Below are 27,982 nucleotides of genomic sequence, written 5' to 3' on the forward strand. Positions count from 1 at the left end.
TTGAGGATGATTCGAGAAATGTACCAAAGCGACTGACGAAAAACTGTAAGATATGATTAGCATTACAATTACGGAGAGACACTTTCATAAAGTTCTGAGTGTCTTCTAGTTTCGGTGTTCCTGAATCCTCGAACGCCAGACTTCCGAGCGCATGATGGTTGAAACTGGAACACGGAAATGAGGTAGGGTTTTTATGTGACGTCGAAGTTTGCCAGGTTGGTCCTAAATCCGCAATTATCATACAGGCAGGCATGCTCTCGTAGCTCTCTCCAAGTATAAGATATTGATTTATTTTTCGTAATCTGATCATGTATGATTATACATACTTACTTACTAGTCAATACAAAATGTTACAGCATGTTGTTCTTATTAGTAAAAAAAAAAAATCATATTCGAGTGTATGAAAGAATTGCTGTTTTTTATATTATTTATTTCTGAGGGCATAAGGCTCCTAAAAGAATAATTATTAATCATTAATTATGGTAAGGGGATAAGGTCAAAGAAACAATTTACAACCACCAAAATTGAGCATGTTTAGTCTTTATAAAGTCTCTATAAGCCATACACAAATTTACACACACTTAAAATAAATGTTTTCCACGGTTAATGACATCTTTGGTTGAATAAAATTCATCATTAAGTGTATATCTGGCATACTATGTCATTAGAAAAATACAACCCAGCTACTACTACTGCAGTAAAGGAGTTTATGTGGAGGACTTAAAGCGGTTTAGAATGGGCCTACATATGGGGGACCTAAGGCTGGAGAGTGACAAACCGGGGGTATACAGCGCAAGGCTAGTGTGTCATACCAGTAAATCCATTGTTCCACTCAGTGTTGACCCAACAGTAGACTGTATGTGAATGCATACCACCAACATGAGTGACCTCAATGCAAAAAAAATATTATATACGGAATTATTATATAATGCTAAAAATGTATTTTATACGGAAATTATATACGTGCATCGAAAAAAGTTTCGAAGCACCACCCCGGTTTGATCAAGGCAGGTCTCCTCCAGTTTAAAAGACAAGTGAACACTTAATAGATGTGGGCAAGCGCTATGCACTTCACACTGGAGGCTCTCATAGACACGCACACACACACACACACACGTGTCCACCTCCCCCGCCCCCCACCCTCAGCCATCACTCAGGTGAGCTGTAGCGGCCGGCGAACAGGATGCTCTTGCTGGGGTTGTGGCGGATGAAGAAGAGGAAGGGGTGGTCGGCGACGAATTGGGGGATAACCCTGATGCATCGCAGCATCATGATGGCAGCGGTGGCGGCGGCGGCCTCGGTGCCCTCCTCGTTGACCTCCACGAAGGCCTTGTGGACCACCTTGGACAGCACCAGGTCGTTGGCCGAGGACATGCCTATCGGAGAGGAGGAGGTGTTGAGGGGGAGTGGAGCTCTCTAGCACACTTGATACGGGGGCTGTGGGAGTGTTTCACTACCGCTGGCGCTGAACGAGTTTATCATTCACGACTGTGTGCTCAGCAGCCCGGGCAGTGGCAGCCGTTTATTGAATTTTTTGTTTTTTTACACAACTTTAATATAGTTAAATGTGTCTATTGTCAGATTTATTTATAAGTTTTTTTTTTATATATATACATACAGTGCTTATAGTTTCAAGCAAATTGGATACTCTTGGATACTGTATTTTTAAGATACATAATACAATTGGATCACGCGATCCGGCTGTGAGGTCCCTACCAGAGAAGTCACTGAGGCCCTGGTCGAAGGCGTCCACCATGCCCATGCTGACCAGCAGGTCTTTCATGTCGTAGGTCTGCGTCATCTTGAATCGCGGCAGGCCCACATTGACTTCACTCTGGTCCATCATGTCTGGCCGGGTCCATTCCATGAAGGTCTCGTAGGTCAGCATCGCTTCCAGCTGAAGGAAGACAATTGGGGGTGGTGGTTGATTTGACTGTTAGCGTGTGGGGTCTGATTCCATTGCAAGTGAGCCACCTGCTTTAGCTCGAATTCACTATGACATAAAAAAGATGATTGGCTCAAAGTTCGACGAGGAAGGGGAAGGGGGAGTGAGATGTGTTTCTCCGGGTAACGATGACATTACAGTTCACTGCCACTTTAACCGTGGTCGTTCTTTTTACTGCGTGTACCTCTGTGCACTGTTCCTACCTTCTCCAGGCCGGTGGTGCCGTCCTCAATTTCCATTGGGAGGCAGATCAGCATGCTGAGTTCTTTGCCTTCATAGGGCAGCTCCAGGATCTTTACCAACACATTCAGAGTACGGTATTAATCCCAAAGGAAACTGTTTATAGCAATTTCTCAAGATAGAAAACTAGTAAGATATAAAAATGCTTGGATATCATACATTTACATATATTTATTTATTTAAATAAAATGTATGGAATCAGTGCCAAGTATGACATTGTAATTATTCTGAAACAAAGAGGATTGCATAAGTTACAGATAATAAAGAATGAGCTTGGTGCACCACTAATTAAACACTTAACACCAGTGCTTAATTTGTAAAGTGGGAGGTCCCGGAACGCAGAGGGGGGGTGGATACGGCGACTTAGTACGGGGGTTAGAGATAATGGAACAAAAAAAATACGCTGCCAACTAGGGTTGTGCCGATGGACGATGTCATCGTCCGTCGTGATGGCTGACTGACATCACGATGGAGGGCCACCCCCCTGTCAGACACACACTAATCCTAGTCTCTTATATAGTTAACCTAAATACTTTGCAGGGATTGCTCTGTAAATTAAATTGAGAATATAACTGATGCATATGCATGCTATTTTAAATACGGCAGCCTTTGCCAGGGACGTGGCGTGTTAGTCTTCCGCGATCTGATCGCATTTCTCGAGCCGGGTTACCCAGTGCCATCTCGCCAAACTAGGACTGTGCGGCTGGAGAAAATGTACAGCGAGGCAGTAGCCTCCCTCCGTGAGACTCTGTCCTTAGCGGAGAAAGTTGCCATCACCACCGATGCTTGGAAAGCGTTGATTACGGAGTCGTGCGTGAACATGACTATTTTGCCGACTGGGTTGTGCAGAGGTGCCGGATCTTGTTCCGGCAGGATCAGGCTCAAATTAACCACTGCTTAATACTGAATATTCGGCTGATAACCACTGATGGTTTGAATAGTACAATGCGTTTACCTTACCTGGCAATTGGCCTCAGGGATGAAGGCAAGTGGGAAAGTTGCTTTGTGGTGCATCATCTTCACCTTCTTAGTGTCATTCTGAGGGTAAAACAAAAGACAAGCAGGGTTATGCATTCATAATATATATTTATTATTTATAATATTAATAATGACATAAGCTAATTGGGATACATTTTTATTATGTGCATTCAGCATATGTATTAAGAGAAAACACATATTGCCATGCTCATGGATTTTTCCTCAATGGATTTTAGCTGCTATTTGAAAGCCTTGCATCCCCCATATGGGAATACAAAAATAGAATGAACTACAAACAAGTGGAAAGAAATGGAAATATTGGTTTTGTAGAAATTGCAAGTGGTCGGGTTGTTGGACCAAAGAAAATCTGTACAGTAGCAAAATGTGTGTACTACTGTCCTCTGCTAATTTGATCCATAGTATGCGATCAAGGTAGCCTGCATCCTGCATTGCCATTCAAGGGAGTTTCTGCTCCTCTTTTGATTGATAAGGTTATAGTCCATAAAATCGAATCTAAGGTGTGGCTTGCCGTATTTCTCTTTCTAATCACAAGGATGATGAACGTTTGTTGGCCTGATTTGAATTAGATAATTCAAGAATGTGATGCATCAGCAGACTCAAGACATTATTTTGGGGGTGTGCTCTGTGTTGCAACACGGCCAAGCCCGGTTGAGGTCACACCCGTCTGTCACGCTGCAGCTCCTCTTTGTGTGGAAGTGAGGGTGTGTCCTTCTCATTCTTTATGGTGCTATGTCAGCATATACATGTACTGTATGTGGCAACACTGGTTCTTACGCACACAATGACCATTTTGAAAACGGCTCTGAATTAAAAGAGAGTGATATTTTAACAAAATGTGTCAAGCACGTGTTAGAAAAAGCAGCAATTGTATGTTTCTTAGAATATGTATGGAGATCAATTCTCTGTTCACCAAACATATTTATCCCCCTTTTCACGGACACCTGAAGCTTGTTATGCAAGGAAATATAAACTTCTCTCAAATGTTCCACATCTCTGACTCAAATCCCAACCGGACACTATAACGTTTCCCAGGCATGGAGGGCTGGCTGTTGCAAGTCATAGCCTGCAATCTGCAACCATTAGGTTGAGTTGTGGTGGGTGTCAGTGCCAGGATGGCAGTGGTGAACTGGCCCACCCTTGGCTCCGGTCTTGCAGCGCTACCTTGTTCAGTTTGAAGGCAGTCTCCTTGGTGGCTTCCTCCTTAAACTGCTTGTCCCACTTTCCCTTGAAGTAGATGGCGTTGACCAGCACCAACTTTGTCAGCGAGTCAACCACACCAGGTACCAACAGGTCCTTGATTTTATCTAGGTGAACAAAGACAAAGAATCAAAAGAAGGAAAGAAAATGCAGCATTTTGGTAGAAACTTCCAATTGAATGCGTAAGGTCGCAATGTGTAAGAATGAACCCCTCCCAGTGAGTATACGGGGACGTTCAGAATGCTAAAACTCAATGACAGGGTTTTATCCACTCAATGGATGGGAAACTCATTGTTAGGGTTAACCCTAACCCTTGTAAACCAAGAGAGAGTTATAGGCTGGCCAGAATTTAAATAATTTATTTTATATCATGTATAAGATAATACCATTATTGAAACAACTATCGATAACATTGTCAGGGTAGCTTTAAGATACCAACTAGTTGAAATATAACAGATTGCGACTTCAAGATAACACAATAAGAGACACACGTACTACTCGCACACATACACACTGTATGTGTGTTTGTTTGCATGTGTGTGTTTGTGTCCCACCTTGTGTCTGTTTCTCCACCCAGGTGTTTATCTCCACCCTGGCCTCCTCTGCCTTGGCTTTGAAGTCCACAGACTGAAGGTCTGCCTGGTAGTACTTCCTGGTTTCATCCAGGAACTCCTGGAAACATTCAACCAATCCCCCACATGTAGCTTTTCACAATCAATTACATAATACCTATAGAAGGAGGAAAATATGTCCAGGTCATGTTTGGAATGTCACATGATGAGATGATGAGACACCTTTTATTTGTATTAACGTATTCATGCGATCATTCATCAATGATGCAATTAGTGCTGGGCAACAATTAAATATGATAATTTATCGTCTTTGAGTTGTGTTTTGTGTACCCAGTGTTAACTAATTACGAGTAGAATTGAGTAGAAAAAATAAAAACCTATCCTACCTATAATACCTACCTACCATACCTTGAATTAGTGTACAGAAAAGAAGAATAGAACTGCATTTCTGAGATTTAATCCTCACCTGAACAAACTGGTAAGTCTTCTCTCCATACAGCCTGTTGGCCAGACTGAGGGAGTACAGCGCGTCTGGCTTGTTCAGCTCGCTCAGCAGTTTGGAGAAGCTGGCGTTGATGTCCTCTTCGCCCTTCTGATGTTGCAGCGCCTACACCGTACAGAGTATGTGTGTGGGGAGGGGAGGGAGGGAGGGGGAGAAACACAACGTAAGACCACTGTCTGAGAGAGGAGAGGTTGCGGGAGAGATTGCTGCTTCCCCTGTCCACCAGCAAGATGATGCACAGCTGCGTTCCACCACCCGAATGCTCACACAAATCAGACTAGAACGTAGTAAGTAGCAGCAAGAAATGTAATGCTACTGCCATGTACTTTGATAGAGCCCACATAGGCAAGGCAGAGTCAAACATTTGCTAGACTTGAGGAAAATGACAGAGAGGGAAATTGTAGAAATATGTAAAGTTACAACATTTAGAAGAGTTGAGGTGAGTCTGAAGTTTTCACCAGCTCAATCGGTCTAGCAATAACAACGATTGGCGCTTCCAGTATTTTTCTTACAGAAACAGCAAGAAAGAAACAGTCAAACACACCATACACACTCAACAAGTCCCGCATTGGGAATGAAGGCATCCCATTAGTAAAGAAGCATTCATGTTACACAGCATCCCATCGCATCTCATAACATCCCAGAAAATCTCCACTGGCTCTCTGGCCCCTTGACCTGCAGCCCGTTCAAAAGACATGCGCACAACGTCATAGCAGTGCAACGGAAGAGAAGAAGGAGCCATGTTATTTCCCTGGGGATAATAACGCTTTGGTTGACTCCAAAAGACCCTGATCAGCCACCTGTTAGTGTAACTTAAGCTAGCGACAAAATCCAAAATGGCCCCGTTTGAGGCTTTGGCTCCTGGTACCATCCTCTTGAGCAGAAACGGTGGCAGAAAGGTGGTGGGCGCCCTCTGCTGCATCTGCATCTGTGCCAGTGCTGGAAGAGCCTGCTGCTGGGGTCCCTCTGCCTCGGAGAAGCAGAGCACCTGGGGGGGTTCGGCAGGGACTTGTGGTCACGAGGACGGCTGGGGAGGTCAGCTGTGTGTGTGTGTGTGTGTGTGTGTGTGTGTGTGTGTGTGTGTGTGTGTGTGTGTGTGTGTGTGTGTGTGTGTGTGTGTGTGTGTGTGTGTGTGTGTGTGTGTGTGTGCGCGTGTTTATAAGCATGCATTAACATGCAAAAATTGACAAAATACAATTAAACAGTTGAAGTCAAGAGGATGGCTGTGCAGTTCAACAGTGTGCCCGCTTTTGTGTGTGTGCGTGTGGTTGCTAGTGAGTATTTGCAAGCACACATGAATGTGGAAAAAAAAGAAACAACTCTGTCAATAGGCCGTGGTATGCTTAACCCTCAATGTTGGTGGACAGGTTAAGGACCAAAGTAGGTCACTGGGTTTTACGGCATTCAACTCCTCGGGAGGACTCTGGTGACTCAAAGCCCCTCCTTGCATTCATCACTCATTGCATACCTTCCTCTGTCAGTCGATCTTCTTTTTTTACACATTTACATTAAGGCACACATGGCTTCTTTTACTAGCGTCAACGGAAGATAAGGAGAGGCAAGCTCTTGATAACAACCAACTAGAAAGAGAACACTTATCCATACAACAAGGTCTAACCCCATGGTTGTGCAAGACACCTGAGCTTAGTTAACAAGTTGAATTAACTGCATGAATACTACTCTAATGTGCTGTTAAACATGCTGCTTACAGTGAAGGGGGGGACCTCACTAACCACCAAGAGCTTGCATCACCTATAAACAGTAAAACTTAAATCCTACGGAAAACCGTAACATACACAGTCATACATATTGTGAAAGAGCCGAAAAGAGGGATGGGCAAATGTCTTTGTGGAATACAACTACTACTGTTTGTAGTAGGTTTATTGGTTTATTGGCATTACACATCTGGTGTGTGTGTGTGTGTGTGTGTGTGTGTGTGTGTGTGTGTGTGTGTGTGTGTGTGTGTGTGTGTGTGTGTGTGTGTGTGTGTGTGTGTGTGTGTGTGTGTGTGTGTGTGTTGCTATAGTAACATAACATGAAAAGGGAGTGGGGGATCACAGAACAGTCAGCATTGTGCTGACTGTGAGATAAACCTACAATGATTCATACTGAAAAAGGCTGAATAGGATTGCAACCCTCATGCATGTTGATTTTTAAAAAGGGGCAGGTCATGAGATCATGAGACAGGTGAGATCATGAGCAGGATACATAACCTTCAGTGGTAACACTGAAGGTTACACTTTGGTTCACTTTGATAACACATTGATAGTATTCTAAAACAATGATTTCTAAAAGAATGGTCCTAACCTAAAAAGGGAAATATTATGCATATCATTTCATTTATTTTTCTTTACTTTTATATTTCTGTACACTATTACTCAACAAGAATGTTGCGATATGCCTTTACCAACTTAAAGCTATACTGTACGATGTGAGAGAGCTAGCATGATTTGAAATTAGCTTCTCTTCGGAGTTCCGTTTAACTCCTCCCCCACCCTTCAGGACTCCCTGCCCCAACCCCTCGACACAGAGCCGTGCACGAGCGCTAATGCTGCTTACGGCTTACTTCAACGGCAACCATTGCGTCACTTTTCAGGCCATTCAACTCCCTCAGCTGTCGCCATCGCTGAAAAGCGAATCCAATATTTATTCTCGTTTTTCCTCGAGCATTCTCCGACTTTTTTTTGTTGCTGCCTTTTCATTTTCTGTCTTTCCTTTTCTTGCCTTTTTAAAAGGATGAACCGGGGCAAGTAATATTGGCAGTGGTAACTTCTGTTTTTTTTCTTCCATCGTGTTAACGTTGTAGGCTCACTAGGTCTAGTCCACTGTCATGAACTACTATGATAACAACGCTTTCTTTGCCCTCCGTGAACGCGCTCAGGCCGGCTCAGGCTCGTACACAGAGGGGAGAGAACGCGCAGGCTTGTGATTGGTTCTTTAGATTCGGGTACAATGTCTCCGATTGGTAAGCATTTTAACAGGTTTATAGCAGATACAGAATTCGGTTTTTTTCCGCTTCTTTTTCATTGCCCATAAGTTATTTATTGCTGTCTGGATGTATAAACCAATTTCAACAACATATTAAAAAGTGCATATCACTGAAAATCGTACAATATGCCTTTAATTACACTTAACCTATAGAATAAACCCATACATTCACTGTGTAATTGGTTAGATGTGAACTCAAAATCATTTTCCCAAATACATCGACTTCAAATGGTGCATCCAAAATAATTACGCTACATACTTTCACATATTAGGTGTGCGTGCGCGTGTGCTTGCTCGTGTGCGTGCGTGTATACCTCTGACATCTGTGTGGAGGTGTTCCCCCGTGCACCCAGCAGCACCATGGCCAGGGCCGAAGAGATGCTGAGAGGAGAGTAGAAGACATTGCCAGTCTTGTTTTCCTCCGTGATCTTTTTGAACAACGCCAGGGTAAAGGTGGTGTTGGCCTCGGTCAAAGGGGTTGAGGATGCCATTGTGTCTGATACATAGAAAGAAACGTGAGAGAATAATGAAACAGTAACTGTGTTGTATCCATTATGTCCGGAATTCACAAAATGCCCTGTCGGTCAAACATAAAAGAGGAAGAGGAACACAAGAGAAAACACATACAAGTGAACTGTGCGAAGTTGTCCTTAATACCACCATTTACATAGCCCTTGTAACAAAAGTACAGCTGTCATTTCAATTTGCGACATTGTAAAATAAATGTTTAGAACTCCTATTACTTTAGCATTTCACATGTCAGGAAGTGCTACCTATTCTAATCTAACGTTGCTATTTATCATGTATCCAAACTCCGACACACGTACACACTTACTTTACACAATCCTAATAAGACATAATAAATCGACCTATATATACCTATAAATATATAACACTAACTTAAAAAGAGTTAAAGCCATGAGAGAGTTAGTCTTTCAACGTCATATAAACTACTTACGCAGTGTGTTCCTGTCCTTGACAAGCGATAGGTAAAGGTAAGAGAAGAGACTAATGTCGATAATGTCGATGGTATTCGGAAACGCCCATAACGTTTTACTCAAGCCTAAGCAATCTTTGGCCAACGCCAACGAACCTGTCAGGAGTGCTTCCTGAATTGTCATTGGGTTTCGAGTTCTACGGCAAGCCGATTGGAATAAATTAAATCGTTATTACCTACGCGGGTTTAAATAGCAATTGTTTGAAAGGATACTACACAATGCTTTATACTAGGACTATTCTATGTGTGCCAACTGCCTTCTTTTATTATATCCAAATACAATAGGCAGCTGTCTATCGTTTTACTTTTTAACATGTAAGTCTTTTGCAGCTAATCATGGGAGCAGCAAATAACAGGAGTTGAAAACTCAGAAAACCACTAATACAACTAGACGTCTATTCAGAAACAAGTTTAGTTTCTGAGTAGACCTTTATTTATAAAACAGAGATCATCGAACTCCGGCTGAGGAGAGAGCGCGACAGCACAGGCGTCAGCATCCGTTTGGAAAGGAGAGAGAGCAACCAATACTGTCATCTATATCTCACACACACACACACACACACACACACACACACACACACACACACACACACACTAAACTGTGACCAGTTTAGTTAAACTGTGACCAGTTTAGTCAAACTTGAACTGAAAAAAAAAAACAGTGTTGGTGTGATACTTACATTTATTTCAACATCAATGATTACAATGTACCCTACATATAAACTGGTGGGTCAATTCATAACATGATAATCCAGTCAACGATGAAAGATAATGCAGGAGATACACATTAGTTAAAATTGTAAATGCATGAACAACAATGAAATACATGTGATGTTGAATTAGGGTTAAGGAGTGGATAGTGAATTTTGGACAACAATGGACTTGATGAAGCTTTGGGGCTACTCTTCTCTGGAAATGATACTCCCTTCTTTGGAAATTATACCATGTCATGAGTCTCCTGGATTGTGATTAATATAACATTCCTGAGACACAAATCATGACACAGAACGCAAAGTAACGGCACTGTAACAACAAAAGCCTTAGAATATAACAAAACATTGTTTACGTCATTGGCCTGAACAATACTTTTTTTTCTTCCTCCATGGGCCCCTGACGCCGTCTGGGCCCCGGGCAGCTGCACCTGTTGCACCGCCGATATTTACGCCACTGCCTCCCTCATCATGCACCATTAGACCGTCCCCACGGGAGCCGGAGTGGGGTTGGTGCCGTTGTTGTCGGCGGGTGGGTTCAGGCCCGTGGAGGTGAAAAAGCCCACCACCTGCGCGGGGACTTCAGCCAACACGCTCCGGGCCAGGGCCTCTGGCGGGGCCTGGATCAGGGAGGAGACATGACACATCGGGGGGTTTGCTATCGTACACGAGGACCAGAAGTACATATCCAAAAGCACTTAACAGCAACAGAGTAAATTAATGAACTTGAGGAAGGGGTGGAGCGGTCTACATGCAGTGAATGAATGAATGCTGTAGTCAAACCGCACTCCAGTTACAGCTGTCACTCTCTGGCTCTCCCCAAGTACCTGTGTAAGTCAATACATGTACAGTATGCTTGTTGCCGTTGTCCTCTAAACATGAAACATCTAAAGACAATAGATAAATTAGACAATAGATAAATTAGACACTTAGACACACAATAGATAAATTAGACAATAGATAAATTAGACACAATAGATAAATTAGACACAATTAGGCGCCAAATAACAATGTATTATAAAAACTTTTACTTTGCTGGTTAATATATGCTTGCATTAATAATGCAGTTTATAAAGGCAGCCTAACGAATGTTTAAAAACGTTGGTAGCCAAGCCAGTATGTCACAGTTTCACTGATATTTGAATGAAATCTTACAAGGCCTCAAACAGATCTTTTCACAAAAGTGAAAAGATAACCAGGGCAATGGCAAGGGCAAGGGTCACCCTTCTAAACAATGAAAGAAAATCGTCTCAAAAATGACTTCTGAATGGGAAAGGGGGTGGCATCCACATGGAGACGTACAAAATACGCTTCTGAGCTTGAGGACAGAAAGTCATGCATGGACTGAGGGAGAAAGGTATGAAGGTATTATTGTAGCAAAAGTCTTTAGCACCTGTTACTGCAGAAGTTGCCCAAAAAAACATAGATAAAAAAAATAGTTTGAATCCCCCCCATCGCCCAAATGATTCGAAAATATGTTTTAAGCGCCGGTTTGAACCGGTAAAATGATAATCACCAGATATCACGCGATCACCAGATAGATAGGCTAGTGGTACATACCCACCTCTGCTGGCAATGCGTGTCCCGTGTCCTTGCTCTCTGTCCAAGAGCCAGTGCGGCGACTGGTCATTAGGGGCAAGTGGGGCTCGGCCCCACCTACTCTCACAAGAAAAAAAGAAAAGAAAAAGAAAAAAACAAATTTTATAAAAAATGTAATATATATATATATATATATATATATATATATATATATATATATATATATATATATATATATATATATATATTAAAAATTATCTCCCCGGAAAGTACTAGAAAATAAAAAGTTCGGCGCTTTTATTTAATTTTTAGTAGACCCTGGCTTGCTTCTTCCGGCTGAGTTCGTCTGGAGGGGCAAGGGGCTCTAGCCATGCTCTGACAGCCCAATGCAATGACTTGAAACATTGAAATGCGCATGCTCAGAGTGTTTCTCTGTTGAAGTGGACGGAGATTATTTTACTTCCTGGTGGGGCTAGCCCCACCGGGACCACCATGGACATATATGGTTCGTTCCACTACAGCGTCATTTCGTTTTTCACAGTTCATTGGCTGTAGGGTGAGGCACGTGATGAGTCATGACTCGAGTGACCTCCCACCTCACCTCACGTACCGCGCGAAGGAGAAGGATAACTTTGCTAACAAACATGCCGGAGGCACACAAACGAAAACGAATCGACAACATGAATGTGGTAGATCATCTATTGGAGCACAGATTTGAGACCCTTAGTCTGGAGGAAAAATTAAAGGTAAAACGCCTTATGTCTTGTGCTCTTCAGTCTATTTATGTTTTCCCAGTCTTATATGTTCCCACTGTGGCGAGTGGGCTTTAAACCAAGACAGGCCATTCTGAATCTTTTCTTTCACAGCTATTTTCTTTGATTTCTCCTCCAGGACACTGCTTAGGCCTATGGGAGGTGTACTCCATGGTAAAAGGATATTGGGTTTTATAGTAGCTCTTACAGCTGTTTGCAGTAGTATCATTTTATCCTGAGGTTTACGGGAAGCTTAGTTTAAAGTTTAAAAAACTTTTAAACTTTCATTCTTGCAATGTTTTGATGTCAGCAATAAAAGATTAAAAGCTGCAATAATGTACTTTATTAATTTAATATATATATATCTGATACATGGAGAACAGTCACTTAGTTAAAAAACAAAAAGCCCAGCATACTGAATAGTGTTAAAGTGTATTTGTAATGGTTGTGATGGCCCCAGGGCTGAATAGAGAATGGGAAACACCAAGACAGGGCTACAAACAGCATGGTGGGACACTTGAGACAAAAGAAGGAAGCTCAATTTCTATTTTGAAATACTATAGCTTTTTTAGGAAAATTTCCATTTCTATTTGTAATATATTAGGGCTGTAACTTTTCCAAAAATGAATTTCAAACAAAATTAAAAAGCCTCATCATTTGTTTGGATGGATGTCTGTATGCCTGAAAAGCCAGTAGAAACACTAACAAAAGTGAAGGGGTCTACCATTTTTGTTGAATGATTTCGGCAGTTTTGACACTAGAGTATGAATGCCCTTCACAGCTCAGATGTTGTACTAGATTTTACATACAGTCCTGTGTTGTGCAGGATAGCCGGGAGCAGGCGGAGTCAACGTCTACAAAGATCGCCACGACTGAAAATAAACGGGTGTCGTCACGAACACTGATTCCTCATTTAAAAGATTAAAAAAATGTTAGCCTAGCCCCACCTGTTTTTTACATGTAGAAACGCCACTGCCTACTGCCTACTCCAGACCCATCCAAATGACATTTTAAAACCCACACCTATTAAAGTCATTGGCATGAGATGTACGGCTAACCAATGGCATGGAGGCACTGGGCGTGTCGGATAATCATAATTAAATTCCAATAACACCCCTTCCCCCCAAATCCAGAATTTGCAACAGAAGTCGTCAAACTATTATTTGAACAACCCAATTAAAACTCAAACTATAGTACATTTCAGCAAATAGCAACTTAAAGGGGTAGTTCGGAATTTTGGACATAGGGCCTGATTCCCAAGTGAGCATTGGTATTCTATATCACTGGAGACAGTTTTCAACACATTTCATACAGTCCTTCTAGTTGCAGAGTTCGCTCGTGCTAGGCTAGCGCAAGTCAACGGGAAATGCTAGCCTGCTATTAAAAACAGTCTTACCCACTCCACAGTACACCCGAGGTAAATCAATTATAACGCCAGACTATAGATTTAAATGTCTGTGTTGATAGAATAATGTTAGAAATAAAACTAACCTTGTATCGCATGAATCATCGAGGGACTACTCTCTCAGCAGAAGCGGAATTTTACTATGCGCTGGTTAGGTTTGTAATCGAATCACGACAGAAGAACGTAAACAGAATCGAGGGACAGAAGCGCAATTGAACGACTAGGCAACATGATGGTTCAGTGTGCTTTTAGAAATTGTAGAAATAAACGGTACAGATGGGCTCCACAAAGTTTCCACCAATTTCCAGTGCGAGATCCAGAAAGGATTCAACTGTGGCTTGTTGCTGCTGGCTTGGACATCAAAACACCGGCTCGTACATGTACGGTTCGTTGGATACAACAAATTCCTCATAATCGTCTTCAAAAGCAGATGCATCGCTAACTCCTCCAAACGTGGGCATATCTTGTTAATTGAATACGCTTATAGAATTCCTTCGTTCACTGTACTCTGCGTTTGTAGCAATGACAGCGGCAGGTAACCTAGGTATCAGTCCGCCGCTGCCGTAGCCTACGTACAGGAATATAAACACTGCTGCTGAGACCCCGCAATTCCCTCAAAATGCAATGCAATGCAAGGTTGGTTTTATTTCTAACATTATTCTATAAACAGACATTTAGATTTATAGTCTGTCGTTATAATTGATTTACCTCGGGTGTACTGTGGAGTGGGTAAGACTGTTTTTAATAGCAGGCTAGCATTGCCCGTTGACTTGCGCTAGCCTAGCACGAGCGAACTCTGCAACTAGAAGGACTGTATGAAATGTGTTGAAAACTGTCTCCAGTGATATAGAATACCAATGCTCACTTGGGAATCAGGCCCTATGTCCAAAATTCCGAACTACCCCTTTAACTGTAGTCGTGGCTTGATAAGGACTTAAACATATAGTGGGGAGTGTCAGAGCCTAACCAAATACCTAATCATAATTGTTGCCCCATACGCCAGAAGCTCCTGTTGATATTTACAATGATCTGATATAGAAATAGTCATTAATAATCACAGGGCTCAGGATTTGTAGTCAGTGCGCCCAAATATTGAAATGGTTAAACCTGCACTATGTAACTTTTCCACTAGAGCTAATAACTCTATTAAACAAGAATCTACAATTTTAGAACTAGAAAGTTTTCAAGAATAATACGCCGATCTACAAGTCGATCCATACAGTGAGTTGTTCACGATAAAGCATTTTCATTTGTTTTGATAAACCTTTTGACATTAACAGTCATCTGACATCAACAGATCATGTGGAATCCATCTGTGCCGCCCAGTTGATCACAGAGGACGAGGGCTTGGGTCGGCTGGCCCACACGGTGCAGGTCTTGGTGGTCCTCGCACGGACTGCTGCCAGCCACCGCCTCGCTAGCAGACCGGAGCTGCTAGGGGCGGACAGGCTAAGCACAGCTCCTTCCTTCTCTTAGCTCCATGTCGTCCACTGATTTTGCTGTCATCCAAAGGTCCAAAATGGTACCCAAAAAAATCAATGAAACACTTAGTTTGTAATCATTGGTTGTTGAAAGTGAAAGATGGATTTCTTCTGTGTTTACAAGTAAAAACAGGCGTTTAGTTCGATTTTTTTTGGTTTTCAAGCAGGCCTATATAAATTATGCACATTGCAAGTGTAAGTCGAACAACTTGTTTTAAAGTTGATTCATATTTATTTTTTTATAGGATTTTTAATTTTAAACATTTTTTTACTCGTCAAACATCTAATTATCAGGCAATTGTTCATACGGCGTTATCATTATCATTATCGGCATTATCCCGACCAACAATAACAGCATATGACTGCACTGAATCCATAAAAAAAAGCATTTATTTTCAATCTTTGTCAGTTCCATTCCCTGTCGTCGTCATTCAGTAAATTCAAATAAAATGCTATACATTTTGATCGACTATATGGGCAGTGACTTGAGTGTTGTTGGTTATTCCTGTGCCCATCAGACTCCATCCCACCTCTCATATTCAGTCGACGAAGAGAACACAGTCTATCTCTTGTTTAACAGTTCTACCGATAACTATAACCCTAACCCTCAACCAATCAGAACCAATCAGAACCCATTATGAAGGGCTTATAAGCCCTATGGTTCTTTTTAGCCCTGTTAAGCTCAGGCGCAACTTTGAAAATGCTTTGTATTTTTTGTTTTTTAGCTAAAAAGTCGAACGTTTTTTGTAAATCTAACAACCTTGTGTGATGTTACATCAAATCATGATGTCAAAAGGGTGCAGCAGATAGAGCTGTTTATAGCGACCCCTGGAGTCCTGCCACGATTGGTCTTCACTGGAGCTTGATGTAGAGTTAGAAGTAGAGTAGAGTTAGAAGCCGAACAATGTCATGTGAGTTTTAAGTCAACTACCATAACCTCCGGCCACTTAGTAGTGTCTCGACGCTGCAGCGGTGAGTGCTCTTGGATGGCAGCGCTCGAGACCTCGATCATTCGGCTTGAGCGTTGTCATGTGGTCTGAGTGACAAACATCATTCAGACCATGATTGAATGAGTGACAGAGTGAAGTCTGAAGATTAATGTCATATGTAACCTATCAATGACATCAAATCATGTAAAAGCCCTACTTTGGGTGGTCTCCACTACAAAGTGGAGACCACTACGTTATTCATACAGTGAAGTATAAGTTATTCATACAGTCAAGTATAACTTTCAACTATACCCAGGCCTGTGACTCCGTGGTGCAGCGGAGAGAGCACACAACTCTAGGCCCTGGAGTTCAAGTCCTGTCAGTATGTCTCCATTGCAAAAATTATAAGGGAAGGGGGGGGGACTTTACTTTCATCACTATGAAATAGTGTGTACAATAATGTGTCCAACTAAAAATTAGCAAGTGGCCTTTGGTTAATAACGACTCGGTGGGTTCACTGAATGTTCTCTGTGTTCAGCAGAGGATCAATTTACACTTAAAGTTCGGGGGTTCACTGAATAAATAGCACAATAGAGGCTTCGTCTACATCTCATCTTCATAATTCTTTTTTTTTTTTTTTCTGAGTAAGTTTGAATTCTGATCATAGAAAATTGAGAGAAAGGACTAGTGTTTGAAACGTAAACCAGGAAACAAGGAAAATCCTTGCGAAAGAAAGCGAGTCCTGAAACACAAATGTGGTCAGTCTCTTATTTATTTTTTCACAATTTAGCAAACTTTGTATGAAAATAAAGCGTTCAATTCTCCAACACACGCCATAACCCTTTGGTGTATAAGCTACATATAGTGTTTGTTAAACACACGTTGGATTAATTTCATGATTTCACTTTGTTCAGTGTACAATGATTTCAACAACAACTTCTTTCCTGAATTTTCTGTATTGTTATTAAAAATAAATCCTTTTTCCTTGAATCGAAGACCGTTAGAGGAACTGGGAGCTGAGTCCCATTGAACAGCCATAGATCCCGCACGGATGAGCCCCTTGGGACGCGGGAAGTCAGTCCGAGGGGGGGGGGTGCTGAGAGAGAGTCTATATTATGACGTCATAATAAACGCTGCGCAATATCCATTTTTTACAGAGACGAGATGACGGGTGACGTCACATTCAGGGCTCCGCTCTGATAAACACTCTACTGGTGCGTAAAATGAGTTCTGCCAACTAGCCACTGTTATTCACAAACGTTAGCAAGTAAACAATGTGGAAATTATAGTCAACTCGGCTGATACTGTGCTGAATTTCACACACTAACAACATGCCGACGAGCTGTTGCGGTCCGGGATTATACACAGCGTGATAAAAAGGATTCAGGAGGTTATTTCTAAAGGTTTACAAAGGAAAGTGACGATAAAAGAAAGCCTTCATTTTCATCCAGAGTTACGAGTTGTCTGAAATGAGGAAAGTGACCGTTTCTCCGTCAAGTGAACCGTCCGTCTTTGCTCTATTTTTGCAAACCAGTTTACGTGCGGGATTCCAGAATCAAAACGATAACATTCAACGTGTCTATTAATATGGCAGCAACATTTTACACCAGTTTTAGAATGTTTCTCATGAAGACTCTTCATGAAAATGAAACATAAGGGGTAACACTGTTGTTTTTTATTGGTCGTCATGAAAAAAAAAGTAAGGGGTATCACTGTTTTTTATTGGTCGTCATGAAAAAAAACATAAAGGGTAACACTGTTTTTTATTGGTCGTCATGAAAAAAAACATAACGGGTAACACTGTTGTTTTTTATTGGTCGTCATGAAAAAAAACATAAGGGGTAACACTGTTGTTTTTTATTGGTCGTCATGAAAAAAAACATAAAGGGTAACACTGTTGTTTTTTATTGGTCGTCATGAAAAAAAACACTGTTGTTTTTTATTGGTCATCATGAAAAAAAACATAAGGGGTAACACTGTCGATATTCATCAAAGAAAACATAGGGGGTAACACTGTTGTATTTTATTGGTCGTCATGAAAAAAAACATAAGGGGTAACACTCGTTTTTCATCGGCCGTCATGAAAAAATCATAAGGGGTAACACTGTCGATATTCATCAAAGAAAACATAAGGGGTAACACTGTTGTTTTTTATTGGTCGTCATGAAAAAAAACATAAGGGGTAACACTGTTGTTTTTTATTGGTCGTCATGAAAAGAAACATAAAGGGTAACACCGTTGTTTTTTATTAGTCTTCATCAAAGAAAACATAAGGGGTAACACTGTTGTTTTTTATTGGTCGTCATGAAAAAAAACATGGGGTAACACTGTCGTTTTTTATTGGTCTTCATGAAAAAATACATAAGGGGTAACACTGTTGTTTTTTATTGGTCTTCATGAAAAAATACATAAGGGGTAACACTGTTGTTTTTTATTGGTCTTCATGAAAAAATACATAAGGGGTAATACTGTTGTTTTTTATTGGTCGTCATGAAAAAAAACATAAAGGGTAACACTGTCGATATTCATCAAAGAAAACATAGGGGGTAACACTGTTGTTTTTTATTGGTCGTCATGAAAAAAAACATAAGGGGTAACACTCGTTTTTTATCGGCCGTCATGAAAAAATCATAAGGGGTAACACTGTCGATATTCATCAAAGAAAACATAAGGGATAACACTGTTGTTTTTTATTGGTCGTCATGAATAAAAACATAAGGGGTAACACTGTTGTTTTTTATTAGTCTTCATGAAAAAAAACATAAGGGGTAACACTGTTGTTTTTTATTGGTCGTCATGAAAAAAAACATAAGGGGTAACACTGTTGTTTTTTATTAGTCTTCATCAAAGAAAACATAAGGGGTAACACTGTTGTTTTTTATTGGTCGTCATGAAAAAAAACAAAGGGTAACACTGTTGTTTTTTATTGGTCGTCATGAAAATAAACATAAGGGGTAACACTGTCGTTTTTTATTGGTCGTCATGAAAAAAAACAAAGGGAGCACGGTTGTTTTTTATTGGTCGTCATGAAAAAAAACATAAGGGGTAACACTGTCTTTTTATTGGTCGTCATGAAAAAAAACATAAGGGGTAACACTGTTGTTTTTTATTAGTCTTCATGAAAAAATACATAAGGGGTTACAATGTTGTTTTTTATTGGTCGTCATGAAAAAAAACATAAAGGGTAACACTGTTGTTTTTTATTGGTCGTCATGAAAAAAACATAAAGGGTAACACCGTTGTTTTTTATTGGTCGTCATGAAAAAAAACATGGGGTAACACTGTCGTTTTTTATTGGTCTTCATGAAAAAATACATAAGGGGTAACACTGTTGTTTTTTATTGGTCTTCATGAAAAAATACATAAGGGGTAATACTGTTGTTTTTTATTGGTCGTCATGAAAAAAAACATAAAGGGTAACACTTGTTTTTTATTGGTCGTCATGAAAATAAACATAAGGGGTAACACTGTTGTTTTTTATTAGTCTTCATGAAAAAATACATAAGGGGTAACACTGTTGTTTTTTATTGGTCGTCATGAAAAAAAACATAAAGGGTAGCACTGTTGTTTTTTATTGGTCGTCATGAAAAAAAACCTAAGGGGTAACACTGTTGTTTTTTATTGGTCGTCATGAAAAAAAACATAAGGGGTAACACTATTTTTTATTGGTCGTCATGAAAAAAAACATAAGGGGTAACACTTGTTTTTTATTGGTCTTCATGAAAAAAAACATAAGGGGTAACACTGTTGTTTTTTATTGGTCGTCATGAAAAAAAACAGGGTAACACTGTTGTTTTTTATTGGTCGTCATGAAAAAAAACATAAGGGGTAACACTGTCGTTTTTTATTGGTCGTCATGAAAAAAAACATAAGGGGTAACACTGTTGTTTTTTATTAGTCTTCATGAAAAAATACATAAGGGGTAACACTGTTTTTTATTGGTCTTCATGAAAAAAAACATAAGGGGTAACACTGTCGTTTTTTATTGGTCGTCATGAAAAAAACATAAGGGGTAACACTGTTGTTTTTTATTGGTCTTCATGAAAAAATACATAAGGGGCAACACTGTTGTTTTTTATTGGTCGTCATGAAAAAAAACATAAAGGGTAACACTGTTGTTTTTTATTGGTCGTCATGAAAAAACATAAGGGGTAACACCGTTGTTTTTTATTGGTCGTCATGAAAAAAAACATAAGGGGTAACACTGTTGTTTTTTTTATTGGTCGTCATGAAAAAAAACATAAGGGGTAACACTGTTGTTTTTTATTGGTCTTCATGAAAAAATACATAAGGGGTAACACTGTTGTTTTTTATTGGTCTTCATGAAAAAATACATAAGGGGTAACACTTGTTTTTTATTGGTCATCATGAAAATAAACATAAGGGGTAACACTGTTGTTTTTTATTAGTCTTCATGAAAAAATACATAAGGGGTAACACTGTTGTTTTTTATTGGTCGTCATGAAAAAAAACATAAAGGGTAACACTGTTGTTTTTTATTGGTCGTCATGAAAAAAAACATAAGGGGTAACACTGTTGTTTTTTATTGGTCTTCATGAAAAAAAACATAAGGGGTAACACTGTTGTTTTTTATTAGTCTTCATGAAAAAATACATACGGGGTAACACTGTTGTTTTTTATTGGTCTTCATGAAAAAAAACATAAGGGGTAACACTGTCGTTTTTTATTGGTCGTCATGAAAAAAAACAAGGGGTAACACTGTTGTTTTTTATTGGTCATCATGAAAAAAAACATAAGGGGTAACATTGTTGTTTTTTATTGGTCTTCATGAAAAAAAACATAAGGGGTAACACTGTCGTTTTTTATTGGTCGTCATGAAAAAAAACAAGGGGTAACACTGTTGTTTTTTATTGGTCATCATGAAAAAAAACATAAGGGGTAACACTGTCGATATTCATCAGAGAAAACATAGGGGGTAACACTGTTGTTTTTTATTGGTCGTCATAAAAAAAACATAAGGGGTAACACTTGTTTTTTATTGGTCGTCATGAAAAAAAACAAGGGGTAACACTGGGTAAACACTGGGTAAACAAGGTAAACACTGGGTAAACAAGGGGTAACACTGTTTTTTTTTAATGGTCGTCATGAAAAAAAGCATAAAGGGTAACACTGTCGTTTTTTATTGGTCGTCATGAAAAAAAACATAAGGGGTAACACTGTTGTTTTTTATTGGTCTTCATGAAAAAATACATTAGGGGTAACACTGTTGTTTTTTATTGGTCGTCATGAAAAAAAACATAAGGGGTAACACTGTTGTTTTTTATTGGTCATGAAAAAAAACATAAAGGGTAACACTGTTGTTTTTTATTGGTCGTCATGAAAAAAAACATAAGGGGTAACACTGTTGTTTTTTATTGGTCATCATGAAAAAAAACATAAGGGGTAACACTGTCGATATTCATCAAAGAAAACATAGGGGGTAACACTGTTGTTTTTTATTGGTCGTCATGAAAAAAAACATAAGGGGCAACACTCGTTTTTTATCGGCCGTCATGAAAAAATCATAAGGGGTAACACTGTCGATATTCATCAAAGAAAACATAAGGGGTAACACTGTTGTTTTTTATTGGTCGTCATGAAAAAAAACATAAGGGGTAACACTGTTGTTTTTTATTAGTCTTCATGAAAAAAAACATAAGGGGTAACACTGTTGTTTTTTATTGGTCGTCATGAAAAAAAACATAAAGGGTAACACCGTTGTTTTTTATTGGTCGTCATGAAAAAAAACATGGGGTAACACTGTCGTTTTTTATTGGTCTTCATGAAAAAATACATAAGGGGTAACACTGTTGTTTTTTTATTGGTCGTCATGAAAAAAAACATAAGGTTGTTTTTTATTGGTCATCATGAAAAAAAACGTAAGGGGTAACACTGTTGTTTTTTATTGGTCGTCATGAAAAAAAACATAAGGGGTAACTGTCGTTTTTTATTGGTCGTCATGAAAAAAACATAAGGGGTAACACTGTTGTTTTTTATTGGTTGTCATGAAAAAAAACATAAGGGGTAACACTGTTGTTTTTTTTATTGGTCGTCATGAAAAAAAACATAAGGGGTAACACTGTTGTTTTTTATTGGTCTTCATGAAAAAATACATAAGGGGTAACACTGTTGTTTTTTATTGGTCTTCATGAAAAAATACATAAGGGGTAATACTGTTGTTTTTTATTGGTTGTCATGAAAAAAAACATAAAGGGTAACACTTGTTTTTTATTGGTCGTCATGAAAATAAACATAAGGGGTAACACTGTTGTTTTTTATTAGTCTTCATGAAAAAATACATAAGGGGTAACACTGTTGTTTTTTATTGGTCGTCATGAAAAAAAACATAAAGGGTAACACTGTTGTTTTTAATTGGTCGTCATGAAAAAAAATATAAGGGGTAACACTGTTGTTTTTTATTGGTCTTCATGAAAAAATACATAAGGGGTAACACTGTTGTTTTTTATTGGTCGTCATGAAAAAAAACATAAAGGGTAACACCGTTGTTTTTTATTGGTCGTCATGAAAAAAAACATGGGGTAACACTGTCGTTTTTTATTGGTCTTCATGAAAAAATACATAAGGGGTAACACTGTTGTTTTTTATTGGTCTTCATGAAAAAATACATAAGGGGTAATACTGTTGTTTTTTATTGGTCGTCATGAAAAAAAACATAAAGGGTAACACTTGTTTTTTATTGGTCGTCATGAAAATAAACATAAGGGGTAACACTGTTGTTTTTTATTAGTCTTCATGAAAAAATACATAAGGGGTAACACTGTTGTTTTTTATTGGTCGTCATGAAAAAAAACATAAAGGGTAGCACTGTTGTTTTTTATTGGTCGTCATGAAAAAAAACCTAAGGGGTAACACTGTTGTTTTTTATTGGTCGTCATGAAAAAAAACATAAGGGGTAACACTATTTTTTATTGGTCGTCATGAAAAAAAACATAAGGGGTAACACTTGTTTTTTATTGGTCTTCATGAAAAAAAACATAAGGGGTAACACTGTTGTTTTTTATTGGTCGTCATGAAAAAAAACAGGGTAACACTGTTGTTTTTTATTGGTCGTCATGAAAAAAAACATAAGGGGTAACACTGTCGTTTTTTATTGGTCGTCATGAAAAAAAACATAAGGGGTAACACTGTTGTTTTTTATTAGTCTTCATGAAAAAATACATAAGGGGTAACACTGTTTTTTATTGGTCTTCATGAAAAAAAACATAAGGGGTAACACTGTCGTTTTTTATTGGTCGTCATGAAAAAAACATAAGGGGTAACACTGTTGTTTTTTATTGGTCTTCATGAAAAAATACATAAGGGGCAACACTGTTGTTTTTTATTGGTCGTCATGAAAAAAAACATAAAGGGTAACACTGTTGTTTTTTATTGGTCGTCATGAAAAAACATAAGGGGTAACACCGTTGTTTTTTATTGGTCGTCATGAAAAAAAACATAAAGGGTAACACTGTTGTTTTTTATTGGTCGTCTTGAAAATAAACATAAGGGGTAACACTGTTGTTTTTTATTGGTCGTCATGAAAAAAAACATAAGGGGTAACACTGTTGTTTTTTATTGGTCATCATGAAAAAAAACATAAGGGGTAACACTATTTTTTATTGGTCTTCATGAAAAAAAACATAAGGGGTAACACTGTTGTTTTTTATTAGTCTTCATGAAAAAATACATAAGGGGTAACACTGTTGTTTTTTATTGGTCGTCATGAAAAAAACATAAAGGGTAACACTGTTGTTTTTTATTGGTCGTCATGAAAAAAAACATAAGGGGTAACACTGTTGTTTTTTATTGGTCTTCATGAAAAAATACATAAGGGGTAACACTGTTGTTTTTTATTGGTCGTCATGAAAAAAAACATAAAGGGTAACACTGTCGTTTTTTATTGGTCGTCATGAAAAAAAACATAAGGGGTAACACTGTTGTTTTTTATTGGTCGTCATGAAAAAAAACCTAAGGGGTAACACTGTTGTTTTTTATTGGTCGTCATGAAAAAAAACATAAGGGGTAACACTATTTTTTATTGGTCGTCATGAAAAAAAACATAAGGGGTAACACTTGTTTTTTATTGGTCTTCATGAAAAAAAACATAAGGGGTAACACTGTTGTTTTTTATTGGTCGTCATGAAAAAAAACAGGGTAACACTGTTGTTTTTTATTGGTCGTCATGAAAAAAAACATAAGGGGTGACACTGTCGTTTTTTATTGGTCGTCATGAAAAAAAACATAAGGGGTAACACTGTTGTTTTTTATTAGTCTTCATGAAAAAATACATAAGGGGTAACACTGTTTTTTATTGGTCTTCATGAAAAAAAACATAAGGGGTAACACTGTCGTTTTTTATTGGTCGTCATGAAAAAAACATAATACCCCTTATGTTTTTTTCATGAAAAAAAACATAAGGGGTAACACTATTTTTTATTGGTCGTCATGAAAAAAAACATAAGGGGTAACACTTGTTTTTTATTGGTCTTCATGAAAAAAAACATAAGGGGTAACACTGTTGTTTTTTATTGGTCGACATGAAAAAAAAACAGGGTAACACTGTTGTTTTTTATTGGTCGTCATGAAAAAAAACATAAGGGGTAACACTGTCGTTTTTTATTGGTCGTCATGAAAAAAAACATAAGGTGTAATACTGTCGTTTTTTATTGGTCGTCATGAAAAAAACATAAGGGGTAACACTGTTGTTTTTTATTGGTCTTCATGAAAAAATACATAAGGGGTAACACTGTTGTTTTTTATTGGTCGTCATGAAAAAAAACATAAAGGGTCACACTGTTGTTTTTTATTGGTCGTCATGAAAATAAACATAAGGGGTAACACTGTCGTTTTTTATTGGTCGTCATGAAAAAAAACATAAAGGGAGCACTGTTGTTTTTTATTGGTCGTCATGAAAAAAACATAAGGGGTAACACTGTTGTTTTTTATTGGTCTTCATGAAAAAATACATAAGGGGTAACACTGTTGTTTTTTATTGGTCGTCATGAAAAAAAACATAAAGGGTAACACTGTTGTTTTTTATTGGTCGTCATGAAAAAAAACATAAAGGGAGCACTGTTGTTTTTTATTGGTCGTCATGAAAAAAAACATAAGGGGTAACACTGTCTTTTTATTGGTCGTCATGAAAAAAAACATAAGGAGTAACACTATTTTTTATTGGTCGTCATGAAAAAAAACATAAGGGGTAACACTTGTTTTTTATTGGTCTTCATGAAAAAAAACATAAGGGGTAACACTGTTGTTTTTTATTGGTCGACATGAAAAAAAAACAGGGTAACTGTTGTTTTTTATTGGTCGTCATGAAAAAAAACATAAGGGGAAACACTGTCGTTTTTTATTGGTCGTCATGAAAAAAAACATAAGGTGTAACACTGTCGTTTTTTATTGGTCGTCATGAAAAAAACATAAGGGGTAACACTGTTGTTTTTTATTGGTTTTCATGAAAAAAAACACTGTCGTTTTTTATTGGTCGTCATGAAAAAAAACAAGGGGTAACACTTGTTTTTTATTGGTCATCATGAAAAAAAACATAAGGGGTAACACTGTCGATATTCATCAAAAAAAACATAAGGGGTAACACTGTTGTTTTTTATTGGTCGTCATGAAAAAAAACATAAGGGGTAACACTGTTGGTTTTTTATTGGTCATCATGAAAAAAAACATAAGGGGTAACACTGTTGTTTTTTATTGGTCATCATGAAAAAAAACATAAGGGGTAACACTGTTGTTTTTTATTGGTCGTCATGAAAAAAAACATAAGGGGTAACACTGTTGTTTTTTATTGGTCATCATGAAAAAAAACATAGGGGGTAACACTGTCGATATTCATCAAAGAAAACATAGGGGGTAACACTGTTGTTTTTTATTGGTCGTCATGAAAAAAAACATAAGGGGTAACACTGTTGTTTTTTATTGGTCGTCATGAAAAAAAACATAAGGGGTAACACTGTTGTTTTTTATTGATCATCATGAAAAAAAACAAGGGGTAACACTGTTGTTTTTTATTGATCATCATGAAAAAAAACATAAGGGGTAACACTGTTGTTTTTTATGGGTCGTCATGAAAAAAAACATAAGGGGTAACACTGTTGTTTTTTATTGGTCATCATGAAAAAAAACATAAGGGGTAACACTGTCGATATTCATCAAAGAAAACATAGGGGGTAACACTGTTGTTTTTTATTGGTCGTCATGAAAAAAAACATAAGGGGTAACACTGTTGTTTTTTATTGGTCGTCATGAAAAAAAACATAAGGGGTAACACTGTTGTTTTTTATTGATCATCATGAAAAAAAACATAAGGGGTAACACTGTTGTTTTTTATTGATCGTCATGAAAAAAAACATAAGGGGTAACACTGTTGTTTTTTATTGATCATCATGAAAAAAAACATAAAGGGTAACACTGTCGATATTCATCAAAGAAAACATAGGGGGTAACACTGTTGTTTTTTATTGGTTGTAATGAAAAAAAACATAAGGGGTAACACTGTTGTTTTTTATTGGTCGTCATGAAAAAAAACATAAGGGGTAACACTGTTGTTTTTTATTGATCATCATGAAAAAAAACATAAGGGGTAACACTGTTGTTTTTTATTGGTCGTCATGAAAAAAAACATAAGGGGTAACACTGTTGTTTTTTATTGGTCTTCATGGAAAAAAAACATAAGGGGTAACACTGTTGTTTTTTATTGGTTGTAATGAAAAAAAACATAAGGGGTAACACTGTTGTTTTTTATTGGTCGTCATGAAAAAAAACATAAGGGGTAACACTGTTGTTTTTTATTGATCATCATGAAAAAAAACATAAGGGGTAACGCTGTTGTTTTTTATTGGTCGTCATGAAAAAAAACATAAGGGGTAACACTGTTGTTTTTTATTGGTCTTCATGGAAAAAAAAACATAAGGGGTAACACTGTTGTTTTTTATTGGTCGTCATGAAAAAAAACAAAGGGTAACGCTGTTGTTTTTTATTGGTCGTCATGAAAAAAAACATAAGGGGTAACACTGTCGTTTTTTATTGGTCGTCATGAAAAAAAACATAAGGGGTAACACTGTGGTTTTTTATTGGTCATCATGAAAAGAAACATAAGGGGTAACACTGTCGTTTTTTATTGGTCTTCATAAAAAAATACATAAGGGGTAACACTGTCGATATTCATCAAAGAAAACATAGGGGGTAACACTGTTGTTTTTTATTGGTTGTAATGAAAAAAAACATAAGGGGTAACACTGTTGTTTTTTATTGGTCGTCATGAAAAAAAACATAAGGGGTAACACTGTTGTTTTTTATTGATCATCATGAAAAAAAACATAAGGGGTAACACTTGTTTTTTATTGGTCGTCATGAAAAAAAACATAAGGGGTAACACTGTTGTTTTTTATTGGTCTTCATGGAAAAAAAACATAAGGGGTAACACTGTCGTTTTTTATTGGTCGTCATGAAAAAAAACATAAGGGGTAACACTGTGGTTTTTTATTGGTCATCATGAAAAAAAACATAAGGGGTAACACTGTTGTTTTTTATTGGTCGTCATGAAAAAAAACATAAGGGGTAACACTGTCGTTTTTTATTGGTCGTCATGAAAAAAAACAAGGGGTAACACTGTTGTTTTTTATTGGTCGTCATGAAAAAAAACATAAAGGGTAACACTGTTGTTTTTTATTGGTCGTCATGAAAAAAAACATAAGGGGTAACACTGTTGTTTT

The 27,982-nt window shown here is 38.1% G+C and overlaps 2 protein-coding genes and 1 long non-coding RNA gene across 11 annotated transcripts in view; 1 reads left to right on the forward strand and 2 right to left on the reverse strand.

The window, feature by feature from the left end:
• Nucleotides 1-524: 524 nt before the first annotated feature.
• LOC132452977 (leukocyte elastase inhibitor-like) overlaps nt 525-27,982 on the reverse strand; it is a 55,899-nt gene continuing 28,441 nt past the window's right edge. For all 7 annotated transcript variants that reach the window (XM_060045822.1, XM_060045821.1, XM_060045819.1 and 4 more), the window contains one exon: nt 525-1,082. The gene's annotated coding sequence lies outside the window, so the exon portion shown is untranslated. The remainder of the gene's footprint in view (nt 1,083-27,982) is intronic.
• The window catches only part of LOC132452983 (leukocyte elastase inhibitor-like), a 49,666-nt gene continuing 22,208 nt past the window's right edge, over nt 525-27,982 (reverse strand). The window contains exons 1-10 of one of the 3 annotated variants that reach the window (XM_060045834.1): nt 9,402-9,579; nt 8,758-8,939; nt 6,324-6,443; nt 5,420-5,560; nt 4,936-5,053; nt 4,346-4,488; nt 3,146-3,223; nt 2,149-2,238; nt 1,717-1,897; nt 525-1,376 (exon numbers count right to left, since the gene is read on the reverse strand). In XM_060045834.1, coding sequence (XP_059901817.1) covers nt 1,150-1,376; nt 1,717-1,897; nt 2,149-2,238; nt 3,146-3,223; nt 4,346-4,488; nt 4,936-5,053; nt 5,420-5,560; nt 6,324-6,443; nt 8,758-8,939; nt 9,402-9,564 — 1,443 coding nt within the window. In that variant the 5' untranslated portion in view covers nt 9,565-9,579 and the 3' untranslated portion in view covers nt 525-1,149. Of the gene's footprint in view, nt 1,377-1,716; nt 1,898-2,148; nt 2,239-3,145; nt 3,224-4,345; nt 4,489-4,935; nt 5,054-5,419; nt 5,561-6,323; nt 6,444-8,757; nt 8,940-9,401; nt 9,580-27,982 lie in introns of those variants that run through there. The other 2 variants (XM_060045836.1, XM_060045835.1) reach the window with 2 other exon arrangements.
• Nucleotides 15,153-17,246, forward strand: LOC132452696 (uncharacterized). Its single transcript, XR_009524470.1, has 2 exons — nt 15,153-15,410; nt 15,452-17,246. It is a non-coding gene; the product is annotated as an uncharacterized LOC132452696 (long non-coding RNA).

This window comes from Gadus macrocephalus, chromosome 23 (assembly GCF_031168955.1).
Source record: "Gadus macrocephalus chromosome 23, ASM3116895v1".
In the NCBI taxonomy this organism is placed as follows: Eukaryota; Metazoa; Chordata; class Actinopteri; order Gadiformes; family Gadidae; genus Gadus; species Gadus macrocephalus.